This window comes from Pempheris klunzingeri, chromosome 21 (genome assembly GCF_042242105.1).
Source record: "Pempheris klunzingeri isolate RE-2024b chromosome 21, fPemKlu1.hap1, whole genome shotgun sequence".
Taxonomy (NCBI): Eukaryota; Metazoa; Chordata; class Actinopteri; order Acropomatiformes; family Pempheridae; genus Pempheris; species Pempheris klunzingeri.
In genome coordinates this window covers 11,889,785-11,901,608 of record NC_092032.1, presented here as the reverse complement: position 1 = coordinate 11,901,608, position 11,824 = coordinate 11,889,785, and the positions used below count along the sequence as shown (strand labels likewise).

Genomic DNA, 11,824 nt, shown 5'->3' with positions numbered 1-11,824 from the left:
AGTACACCACTACTGCTCACATGGCAGCATCAGTGAGTCCTCTGTATGCGTGTGTGAGCGTGCACCAACGTGATCTTTGCTTTAAGGACACTGCTGGCTAAACTGAAAATTAAACTGAACGGGTGGGGGCTACAATACTGTAAAAATGTCAGCGGGAGTCCAGGTAAGACAGGGAGGTGATTGACGAGCAGGCAGCGAACATTTTTGTCTTCACCATGCTGATCTAAGGGTTTTTACTAAAACTACAGAAGACCGTGATGCTGATGTGAGATAGAGGGCGGAAAGCAGAGGTAGCCTATAGTCTGTGCAAATAACACAAGGAGCTGTCAGTCAATTCGCCGCCACTGCAGAGCTCACGTTTGATTTTTTCCTGCATTGTAGCATCATCAGAGGAGTACTGATTTGTGACAGACACAACTTAACGCAGTGCGGGGTGGCATATTACTCAGCTTCTTACAGTATGGAACAAACAAACAGTCTAATGCTTGTAAGCCAGTGGCTGAATAGGCTGCGGCCTCTTGCTGGTGTCTAAGTTCACTATTCCTGCTGAAGTGACGTCCCTCAGTGAGCTAAAAGCTGGGGGGGGCGGCTGCTGCTGCTGCTAAGGACCACCTGGGAAGCACAAACATTACATCCGACATGCTCGGAGCTCTCAATTCATTTGAACGAATGACGAAAAAATTAAATTACAAGTAAAATGTCAAAAAGGCACACACAATAATTACAGATCTACGCATCAGGCAAGATTGGCACAAAAGACTTGTGGCATGCGAATAAAACTGAGGGAGGAAAAAAAACTGCTTGATTGGGATATTAAAGAATGAAAAATATGAAAAAATATACATGTATAGTAAAAGGACGATGATTTAGAGTAGACACCAGCATGAAAGCAACCAAAAAAATCATGCACAAAAAAAAAAGGAACTCCCAATTTTCAACATATCAGCCTCAGAACATTTAAATATGCCCACCCGCTCTTTCAACGCAGAGACGCACATTTCCAGAATGTTATTTGGTTTTGGCTGATTTAAAGTCCTCTGGCTATGTCATATGAGATACAAATGCAGCTAGTATATAGTTGTGCGCGCACAGCCATTAGTGGGATTTGTAGCTCAATATATACACAAGTTTAAGTTATTGCAGGTTCCACTCGGCAGTCCAGCACTTGTTGCACACACGTGGTCGGGCTCTGTGTGCTTTGCAGAGGGGAGACTAGTGTAGGGCCGTGAGGCAGGGCTTAATCCGGGACAAGGCTGAGAGACGCTATGGCTGCAGCTGGATGGTACGTTAGAGAAAACAGGGAGCAGAGAGGGAAACACAGGAAGTGGTCACCAGTAAAAGGAGCGCGTCAGGAAGTTGGCGGCCGTGCTGAGCCAGCCCATGCCGTCTGTGATGGAGCCTACGCGTGTGACAGCCTTGTCCTGCTCCTGGGACGGACTCTCCTCCTCAGGCAGGTAGTCTGGGATGTCAGTGTTCTCCTCTACCAGCACCTCTGAGTCTTCCTGGAATGGCACCATCAGCTGCACAAAGACAGAGGAGAGATATTTATTTAAATAGAAAAAATTAACAGTAAAGAGAGTAATTTGTGTTATGTTATTACAAACCGTGTAATTTGCCTAAAAAACTCATTTATTCCTGGATTAATTTAAAGCACAACTGGTCACAACAGTCAAAAAAATCATTGTCTGAAGTGAGATTACATGACTGAGTCAGGTCTGACCCCTGCTGGCCACATTATATATGACTATCAATGTAACCATTGTCAATTATTTTCAACCATTTAAGCAACAATTATCGGAATTAGTTGCAGATTATCGGACAACAAACACTCACTGTTTTCTTTAAAGTTAGCAGTTTAACTATACTTCTTTGGTATGTGCTCCAATCTGGTAATACACTGCTGTGAAGGGTGCACCTAGGACTGGTCATGTGTTTGGCATAAAGCAACTAGCCTACAGGCTGAGGCAGAGATGTGACTAGCTAATCATGTCAGTGTGAATAAGTCTCAGCCACAGGCAAGGGCGGCTACACTCTCTGTACAGAGATACACACACAACGTACAGTGATCCATCAGCTGACTTGTTCTAGGTGAAAGTCTTGTGTACAGAAATTTGAAGTGGACAACACAGATCTTACATTTTTTTCTCTCGGCTGTCCTTACCTCTCCTCCATCGTCTGTCTTCACCACCTGTTGAGCCGTCATTACTTTTGTGGAGTTGATTGCTGTGCCCAACGCCTGTGGAAAAAATAAATAAATATATCACACACTGTATTTCTGTCTTTATCATCATGCAACAATGGTAACACTCCTCCCAACACAGGTGAACTATGTACTAGTCAGCTTTCCTGTACCAGCCAATTTTTGCTTTTGGTGCATCAACATCAATATCACAGTATGTGTATGGTAAGTTAAGAGTTCATTTTAATCCATTTTAACAAACTTGAATATTTCTGACTAATGTGACATGCTAATCAAATTAGCATCCAGATCGTCCCTCTTTTTTTTTAAATCATCAAAAACAATCAACAATGCAGCAATTTTATTAATTAATGCTGAAATACAGTTAAGTGTATCACGTTTCCTGGAGTTAAGGACTGGACACATGGAAACAGTGTTTTGTTTGGTAATCAATCAGGACAGGTTATGATAAAGCGGGGCTTATTCCATACATTTTTGAAAGGAAGCTGAAATAACTGGCATTGGCCACACTTACAATAGGAAATTATTCGTTTTCAGATATTGGCAAACAAATTGTGCATCCCTCAGTTCCTTACCTCGGCTTTAAGGTCGGAGCGGATCCTGACAACACACCTCTTGACAGCCATCTGGAAGGTGAAGCTGATGACCCCTCGAATCTTCAGCAACGCCTCCTCACAAAGGCTCCTTCGAGTCTGACAACACACAGATGGAAACAGATGAAACGTATGAGTAGACATGCGAAACAACACAGCCAACATGCCATCAGTTAAGAAGTCATTGTGGCTTAAAATGTATATATGCAGTATAAGATCAGAAATGTGGATTAAGCAGAATCAGCTACTGGTGAATTAGGTCAAATGTGGCCATAAAAATATATTCTTTAACATTCAGTTACTAAGTAAAGCAGAATTATATTAAGAAAGTTTACATGACTATGGTTTCCAGCTTCCGCAGAGTTGTGCGTTTCTGCACTAGCGATAGCGACGCAGCCCACCAGAGGCCGTCTGTCTGCTGTAATGTAATCTGGCTAGGTGCAAGTTTCCTGCAGAGCAGCATTCAGGTTCAATCTCAACGTCCTGCTGTTCAATGGCTGACATTTACAAACTGACCTCTGCAGCCCCGTTATCCTGTGCCAGAAAGACACCGCTAAGATGCCCTGACAACACTGTGATAATGACAGCAGCAAACACGGTGCCTCAAAAAGAGATGGTTGCGCATCAACAGACGTTTGGCGTGTCCTGAATGCACCCTGTGAACACTTACAGGGTCATCCAGTCCATCGATGTGCAGCACCACAGTTTTGGCCCTCTTGTTGCTGGAGCCTAGGAAGAAGTGGGCTTTACGCTTGCAGGAGGCAGCTGCTGCTTCAGCCTGTTCGGCCTCTTCTTTACCAGCTGACTGCAGAATCTCATAAATCTCAGAGGCCAGCAGTTTGGTCTCCCCTGGTGACGTACTCCTTCAGTGAGAAAAGGTTAAAAAAAAAAAAAGGGAGGGAGGTTGTGTTGACATACTGAATTTGTGAGTACAGCTATAACAATACTGAAAGTGAGATACAACTGAACGGAGGTATAATTGATGTCAAGAATAGGAAAATTGAAAAATTGAACCTTGTGCACTTCTGTGTGGCCATATTACTAAGATAACCAAGATATTTCTGATGGGAGGCAAGATAGAAGTACCCATGCAAACACCCAGGCAGACAAAGCACGGTGCCTGTAAGCTTCTATGGGAGAGAAGAACTATGAATCGTGCTTAAAATTTAAATAAATCCATTAAGTTCCCATTTTGTAAACTCCAATGGATGTGGCCTGAATCTGATCACGTCCATCCTGGTCTGGAGAAGTGAGCTGCTACCACAAGGGGCCACAGTGACAGCCATATCACCACCTAACCTTTCAATCAATGCACACACATACTGTGAATTTTTCCGTCTGCTATCCCAGTATACATTGCACAACCATTTAGGGAACCAAAAGACAATGCTGCCATCCACCACACAACATTCAAACTCATGCTAATTAAGCTTGTTCTGCACTTCAGCCATGTTTTTTTCTGCCCCATTAGCAAAGTATCCCTAGCAGAGCATAATATTTTAGTAAGCAGCAGCTTTCCCTGAAGAACCCAAATAAGGTCAGTTGCAGTTGCTGATATTTTGTGAGGGGTCCTGAGATACCCCTGCAGGCTATACTGCTTTATATGTCACCAAGCCATCACTCCTCCTATAGTAACCACATACGACATCAGCTGTCTGGCATGACTACCCTCTGGGAGCCTGGTGCTCACTGATGCTGTACAACACATTGCCTGTAAGCGACCCAAACACTCTAATTAATGTATTTATCTATTCATTACTAGCATGCATTAAATGAGAAACAGCATCGTCCTGAGCTTCAGATCTTAATGTGTCGAAGGAATAAAAATGGTATTCACACCTGTTTGGTGCAACTACGCTGAACGCTCCCTCTCAGCCATGTGTTCCCACTCTGTCCAGCTATGATCGACCTCTATCCAAAGTCAGCATGACTGGACTGCGAGCAGGGAAAGCTGCTGCTGTTACTGTAGGGCTTGTCTGAATGCCACCCCTGACGAGCTGAAGTGACTGGCTTACTCTGGGGCAAGCAAGAGATTGCCGCAGGAAGAGAAGGGACAAAATCATACAAGCTAGAGCCGGCCACTTGAGCATAAATCTATTCCTATCAGGGTGCTAATGATGAACAGCAGTCACTTAGCAAAACTGCCACAGACCCTCGGGTAAGACCAGCTATCTGGAGCACAACACCTCCTCAAACTAGACCTGCTTACGGCACTATATGGGTGACCAGTGTGAGTTCATCATGCTCTTTTACAGAATTTTAGAATAAATTGTATTCAAAGCTTATAGGAAACGCTAAAAACAACAAAACAATAACAAGAAATAATGCTTAAAATATACCACGTGTGCAAAATGAGCCACCTCTACAAAATAACTGCTAACTCCACCACAAAACAGGAGCAAATATAAGCTCACATCAGTAAAAACATGCCAGTGGACTCATCAACAAATGCTAGAGGTGGCAAGATGCATTAACATCTATGACATGCAGAAACAGCAATTTAACTGTTTACCACCCTATTCTAATTCAACTTTAATCACACTCATCCTGACAAGGCAAATAAAGGGACATCAACCTGCCTGGAAAATTTGCAGACTGGCACACACTGTCTGTGCAAAACAAAAGAAATCCTTGGTTGAGGTTTTATTTAAAGAAAGTGCACAGTGAGTCTGTGTGTGTGTGTGTGTGTGTGTGTGTGTGTGTGTGTGTGAGAAAGAGAGTGAGATGTGGTGATGACAGGGACTTGCTTCTGCATGACATTCTGCAAACTCAGCATCATGCCCAGCTCGCCCTTCATCTTCTCCCTGTTGGCTCGACATTCTGCCAGGTAGCGCACGGCCTGCAAGGACAAGGGCAACCGTTATCTATCCAGCGCTTAAAGCTAACAGACACTTTGTGATATCATAGGAGAGAGAGAGAGAGAGAGAGCTTTTAAAATGCATTAGCGTGTGCAGTGGTTTAAGTGTTACATAACAAATATAAATGCACATGCACTGACTCTGTGTTTACACTTCACATGCTACCGTCGAGGAGCAACTCTTACATAAAGCCACTTAAATGTGTACTCACAATACAAGTCATGTGCTGTACCAAAGGGTGGTGGTGGCGGAAGTGGGGAATTAAGGTTGCTATCTCAAGACATTGTATTACACCACAAAACAGACAGCAGATGTCACCATTGTACAGTGTTTTACACTATATAGCTATATAGTTTAAAATGCCATCAGGTCAGTTTGTGGTGGTGACTGGGACACACTGGTGACAGTTATGGCCTTTAAGCCAGACAGAAAATTACAGAATCCGAAGGAACTGAAATTATTCAGCCAAGTCAAATGTGATATTTCTACGTGGATGTTTAGATAATCAATTTCTTTGCATGGTGATAATAATCAGTTCTGTGTTTTGAAACTGTATAGTTTTCCTTTACGTAACTATCTGCAGGTGTATCTGTGAAGAGTCCTGCATGCTTGTACCTAAATGGATCCTGCTTACCAATAGTGCAGAGTAGACGACCTGTGGGTTGGGGTGGTCCAAAAACAGGATGAGACCTGGCAGACAGCCTTGGTCTTCTACTATGGCTCTTCGGTTGAGGGGGTCTGCAGCAAGGTCTCGCAGCTGGTTCACCACTGTCAGTGCATCCATCTCTGCACTCATGGTGCCTCCTGTCTTGATGCCACGCGCATCAAACCAACCTTTCTGCTCTACTGAAAGATAAACGAGGTGGTGAGTCTTACAAATATACAAAATGGGGCTGCAGCTGATTGTTTCATAATGAAATTTATCTGTCGATTTTCTCAATTAACTGTTTGGATTCAGAAAATGTGTACAAATTTCATATTCTAATTGCCCAAATATATTGAATTTGCAATAATAAAATATATAATAGACACAAGAAGCAAATCTTCATATATAAGAGGGAGAATCCAGTCAGTGTTTGGCATTTTATCTTCATAAATGACATCAACATTCACTTGTCAAATTTGTTAACAATTTGTTTTCTGTTAATCAACAAATAGTAGCAACACTACTAGTGATGCGTTTTACGTGTATAACAAAAATCTATTTACAAGCTACTTTCTTCTAACTTGGTCCTAAATAACGTTACACCTTGCAAAAGTGTCCCTACTACCCACCAATTGATACAATTTTAAATCTTTCCCATCGTCTAAGACCACATTTTACTGATTTGTTGGAGTTTCTGGGGGTTTGTATCAGCAATAACCTCTACAAAGCCGTGCTACACAATCTGACTGATTAGTGACTTGTAATATTACTGATTTTACTGATAAGACTGTTATCACATGAAAGGGAAAATAGCTTAGCATGCTTTGGCAGGCAAACGTTAAAAGCACGCCGTTTAGTCCAACATTTTACCGCTAATAAAATGAAGTAATTTTCGTAACTCAAAATACTCAAAAACTCAAAACACTCATTGTTTTCCAAAGACATTTTCTACGACCCCCAACCTCACCTCAAATCACGCCCTGTGCTACAGGACCGATTCAGCAGCTAAGCTAGGCTAGCTAACGTTACTTGACAATTATAGCATACCTTTTGGTCAGTTTTCAGTAAAATCATGAGACAACCTCGGCTGACTTCAGTTACAACACATGCAAAAACGACGTAACAGAAAACAGGTGCGTCCCGATACCACCTTAAAAACAAATGTAACAAAACAATGTCACTAACGCTAGGCCTGCGCCTCTTTCTTTACTATGCTTCCTCAGCTAGCAGCTGTGCACTGTGTTTGGGTTTTGTGGCACATCAATGGGTACAGCTGTTTTATTATCAGGGACATCCCAGTTTTCCATAAGGATCCAAGCACTTTAAAACAGACACCGCTCCGCGGGGAAATGCAGGAAAATAAAACGAGCACCCACAGAGTTCCTGGCATATGATTGGACAGAAAAATTTGATCGACTAATATAAGACCCAATCATCAGATAGTTTTGTTTTAACACTCAAATCTTATTGGTGGCTTTGCCTGTCAATCAACATAATTGACCAATAGTGGCGCTCCATAGTCACAACCTATCTATTGTAATCCCTATAATCCAATTGGCTCCAAACGTGCTCCACAGCCTTCCCACAGCGGTACATGTCCGTCGGTTCACAAGTTGGAAAAATTTACTAAGTTGTCATTCAGGGTCAGCGTCGGTAAGTTGATCTCAAAGTCACACACAACAGATTTTCAAACATGAATTTAACATGAACACATGTAAAGTTAACTTTAATTAGCCATGACACGTTTAGGGTCAGTAGAAGTAGTTCGGGCCTTCGACTTATCCTAATAAATGTGTCAGCGGCAGTAAAAAGTTTTTCTTGAGCTGGCTAAAGTTGTTAGCACCAGTTAGCCACTGTGTCCGCTAAAGTTAAGATTCACCCGTTTGATTTAGTTTAGTTAGCTGTCACATTAGTGTCACTGTACTGATATCGGCTAACATCTGTCACACACCGGACTCACTTTTATTCATTTCTTGGTGGACTTTTTTAAGTTCTGAACTCTTAAAACAGCTCAGATTAGCTTGAAAACGGCGCTCCCACGGTTATGCTGCAGCTGTACAGATAGATATAGATAAATAGATAGAGTTTTAAGTATTTCATTTAAGTGAAAAATTACGTTTGGAAAAGTTAAAGCAGTCAAGTCGCACTTGAAATCGCAAAACAAACCACATAATTGACTTTGGAAACTTTTACTTTCATAATCTGTATTAAACTCTACAATGATCTCTGACAATGACACTTTCGTTCCTGCATCTTACTTTGTTTTTCCGATTTGAACATTTCGTACCATTGCTAAAGCAAAACGCTTAAAATGTTATTAATGTAGTCCGTGATAACTTTTATTTACTTTGTTATACTTTGACAGGTAAACTGCACACTTGTTTGGAAATTAGGAGTAGAAACTTTCAAAAAGATTATGAAGGCTGATACAGGATGAATGAACACAGGCTCCTCAAGAAGTCAATGTTGGTTTTAAGTTTTCTGTGTCAGGATGATTCAGTTTCTCACGCTTGTTTTGTGTTTGTTGTAGATGATGTTTGGTGATGATGCCCTTGGTGTTGGGTCATGTGTCCATCTGCCTTTGTGAAAAACAGCAACATTGACAAAAATGAGTAAAGACTATGCACAGATGGAAATGGACCTGGTATGTGACGATCCGTGATAATGTCTGAAACACTGTTGTTAACAGATGTGAGAAGTACCAGCAGCAGATTACACACATTTTTCTGGTCTTTTCACTCGCATGTCGCTTTTGTAGACTAATTAATAAATGAAGTGTACTGACTGTATTGAGATAATGTTGTATGCTGTTTTATCCTTTCACTTGTGATGTTAATTATGTGCTTCATCTTGTTTTTGCAGGCTTCTGGATCAGCCAAACCCTATGGGTCCTCCAGAAGTATTGTGAGGAGAATAGCTACTAATCTTCCTCTGAAACCCTGCCCAAGGGTTCATTTTCAGGTGAGGGATGGTTACCAGGATCATAATTTTATGGCATTGTGACAACAGACAGACCTGTCAGCTTTAAAAAATGAACAGTGTATATCTGGTACTTGTCCTTGGGATCTTTTTTGAATTTGTCGCACGTGATGTATCTGTCTCCTTTTCTGTCTTTCTGCCCGTCTCCCCTGACTGTTGGAGTCTCACCCATGTGATGAGAAATCATACACCATCCTCAACTTCTGTTTACCTCTGCTCGTCTGACTGTTTTCATTTATGAACCATAAACAGAATGGATGAAGTCCTTTTTATAACAAAGCTATTTTCTTATCATAGGATCACTCACTGTGTTCAGAAGTTTTTAAACTATTAATAAATCAACCTTTTGAGATATTTCAATTCATTGCTTTACTTTACTTTTCTGTCTCCTTCAACACTGTGCTTTCTCTCTTTTCTTTTCTTCTTTTCTTCTTTCTCCAGCCACCCTCCCTAGCTGTGAGGAATGCAGTATGTCTGCTTTAGGTCAGTTTGTACAGCAACCTTCAACAACCTTGAGCTGATTAAAGACTGACTGAGCTACCTACTGAGCTACCTGAACCTTTCATTAACAGCTTATAACCCCCCCCCACCCCAACACCCTCTCCCTTTGAACTGCCCTTTCCTCATTTTTACTTAATCACTTCCTTTTATCTCTTGTTAAAATTTGGTGCTGTGATGTGCACTGTTGTGAGCTCCTCTCTGGCACGTTTTTTGTCTAAATGTTGAACATGCCTGCCTCTCTGTCTGACAGCTTTATCCGTACAGCGAGGATGCTGGTGTTTTAATTGGGACCAGGAGGCAGAACGGTTTGGTGGCCTCTCTGGCTGATGTTGCCTGGATCGACAGGGACGAGGAGGATGACGAAGACTTCTTTGGCAGACCCAGGTTAGAGTGGGATAGTGGTGTGTTGAATGTGTAAGAATGTACATGTTCTTGAGAGGAGTGTCTAGATTCTGCCTTATCGAAACAGGCCGGGGATCCCACCAGGACTTATGTTTCGAGCTTGCCAGCCTCATCCTGAGAGAAAAAGCTTAACCCGACAGAGGTCGCTACCAAGCCTGCACCAGGGGACTCCAGACCCCCAGGGGCCAACAATTGCCAACAATGAGGCCATTCAGAAGATCAGTGCCCTGGAGACAGAACTTGCCAAACTCAGAGCTCAGATAGCACAGATTGTTCTGGCTCAGGAAAAGAGCGCACAGCCAGGTATCTCTCACACAGCCTTCAAAAACAGACATGTCTCACATAGCAGATGGAGTTTGGATGCACTGGCGGGTTTGTCGTCCTCTATTTGTTCCACTGCAGTAACATACATTTTTCTCTAGATGGCAGCAGAACATCACATGTCGTACAGCATTAAGATTCTTCTTTCTTTCCTTTGTTTGGCCTCAGCTGCCACCACAGGGACACCTCCACCTCCCCCTCCGCCCTCTGGCGCCCTGCCTCCCCCTCCCCCACCTCCTCCCCCTCCACCCCTGCCACCCCCAAGTCTCCAGCGGACATTTTCTGCCATTGACTTGATAAAGGAACGCAGAGGGAAGAAGACAGATGGCCAGACAGTTTTGGATTCAAGGCCAGCAGAAATCCCCAACATGCTCGATGTCCTGAAAGACATGAGCAAAGTCAAGTTACGATCAGTCAAAAGGTAGAGTTCCGCTTAAAGGGTGTGTTTCTGTACATTACTGTAGTGAAGACAAGTGGTTCAGTTCAACAAAACCACAGATTCAACTCAGGCTGACACACCATTGCCTCATTTTGTAATATATCTGAATGCACCCACAGACAAACACATGCTGGCTTGTGTCTTCGGCTGCTTACGCACCATGCAAATAATCCAAATTACGAAGATTAGAATTTGTAATTGCTCTTGTCAACCATGCGTTTCACAGTCGTCCGGTGGAAGACGATGCTAAAGTGAAGTCCAACGAGCCGACAGACGCTGCAGCTCTCATCGCTGAGGCCCTGAAACGCAAGTTTGCCCATCGCTATCGACATAACAGCGGACAAGAAGACAACGAGGATTTTAAACTTCCTGTTCCAGACGTGAAACATCAAACCAAAAGCCCCTTGGTGAGATATGTTATTGTGGTCACCAGTATTATCTAAAACAACCCACAGATGCCACAATTAATCTTTAGTGCACCAACAAACATTGTTACTAAAAAAAAAAAACTGTTATCTGTGTTTGTTGATATTAATTCAGCTCACATCTTTGAGGTCAAGTGTTGTGAGTTCATGTTGTTTATTCTGTTTCCACAGTTTGGGCAGCACATGTTGAGACAAACTGGAAAAGGGAAGTTTCTCTGAACAGGTGATTCTGAACTCAAAGACCAGATGTGCCTCATCGACTGTTTTAATATCCGCTGTTGCTGTGGAAGGACAAGGGACTCTGCCTGAACTAGATGACAGTCTGCTCCGAGTATCAGTCATCTCACAGTGTTGCATCTGTTTTTGCACTTTTATAATTTATAACAGCTTTATGTTTTACAAACGTGATCTCTTTTTTTGTGTTTTTTTTGTTGTGTGTGTGGTGAAAAGTCTAAATTTC

At 42.4% G+C, this 11,824-nt stretch overlaps 2 protein-coding genes across 3 annotated transcripts; one reads left to right on the top strand and one right to left on the bottom strand.

Annotated features, from left to right (window-relative positions):
- Positions 1–230: 230 nt before the first annotated feature.
- armc1 (armadillo repeat containing 1) lies at positions 231–7,529 on the bottom strand. Of its 2 annotated transcripts, none has more exons than XM_070853130.1 (7): positions 7,345–7,529; positions 6,286–6,497; positions 5,541–5,632; positions 3,464–3,656; positions 2,776–2,892; positions 2,162–2,236; positions 231–1,520 (listed from the first exon to the last, which is right to left on the bottom strand). In XM_070853130.1, exons 2-7 carry the CDS (start codon positions 6,445–6,447, stop codon positions 1,329–1,331), a joined length of 831 nt encoding a protein of 276 aa, XP_070709231.1. In that variant the 5' UTR covers positions 6,448–6,497; positions 7,345–7,529; the 3' UTR covers positions 231–1,328. The 2 variants fall into 2 exon arrangements, with proteins under 2 accessions (XP_070709231.1, XP_070709232.1); XM_070853131.1 differs by having other exon boundaries at positions 6,286–6,494.
- Positions 7,530–7,934: 405 nt separating this feature from the next.
- Positions 7,935–11,823, top strand: mtfr1 (mitochondrial fission regulator 1). Its single transcript, XM_070852940.1, has 8 exons — positions 7,935–7,950; positions 8,828–8,941; positions 9,160–9,258; positions 10,028–10,161; positions 10,247–10,482; positions 10,669–10,921; positions 11,166–11,346; positions 11,536–11,823. The coding sequence occupies exons 2-8, from the start codon at positions 8,906–8,908 to the stop codon at positions 11,581–11,583; spliced, it is 987 nt and encodes a 328-aa protein (XP_070709041.1). The 5' UTR covers positions 7,935–7,950; positions 8,828–8,905; the 3' UTR covers positions 11,584–11,823.
- The last annotated feature ends 1 nt before the right edge of the window (position 11,824 follows it).

Excerpts from the sequence above, each read along its gene's own strand:
- armc1 (XM_070853130.1), bottom strand. The coding sequence starts at position 6,447 with ATGAGTGCAGAGATGGATGCACTGACAGTGGTGAACCAGCTGCGAGAC. Across the intron at positions 2,893-3,463 it reads TCGATGGACTGGATGACCCT|ACTCGAAGGAGCCTTTGTGA; the intron begins GTAAGTGTTCAC and ends GTGTGTTGTCAG. Across the intron at positions 1,521-2,161 it reads AGACAGACGATGGAGGAGAG|CTGATGGTGCCATTCCAGGA; the intron begins GTAAGGACAGCC and ends GTCTTTGTGCAG.
- mtfr1 (XM_070852940.1), top strand. The coding sequence starts at position 8,906 with ATGAGTAAAGACTATGCACAGATGGAAATGGACCTG. Across the intron at positions 10,483-10,668 it reads GGAAAAGAGCGCACAGCCAG|CTGCCACCACAGGGACACCT; the intron begins GTATCTCTCACA and ends GTTTGGCCTCAG. Across the intron at positions 10,922-11,165 it reads AAGTTACGATCAGTCAAAAG|TCGTCCGGTGGAAGACGATG; the intron begins GTAGAGTTCCGC and ends TGCGTTTCACAG.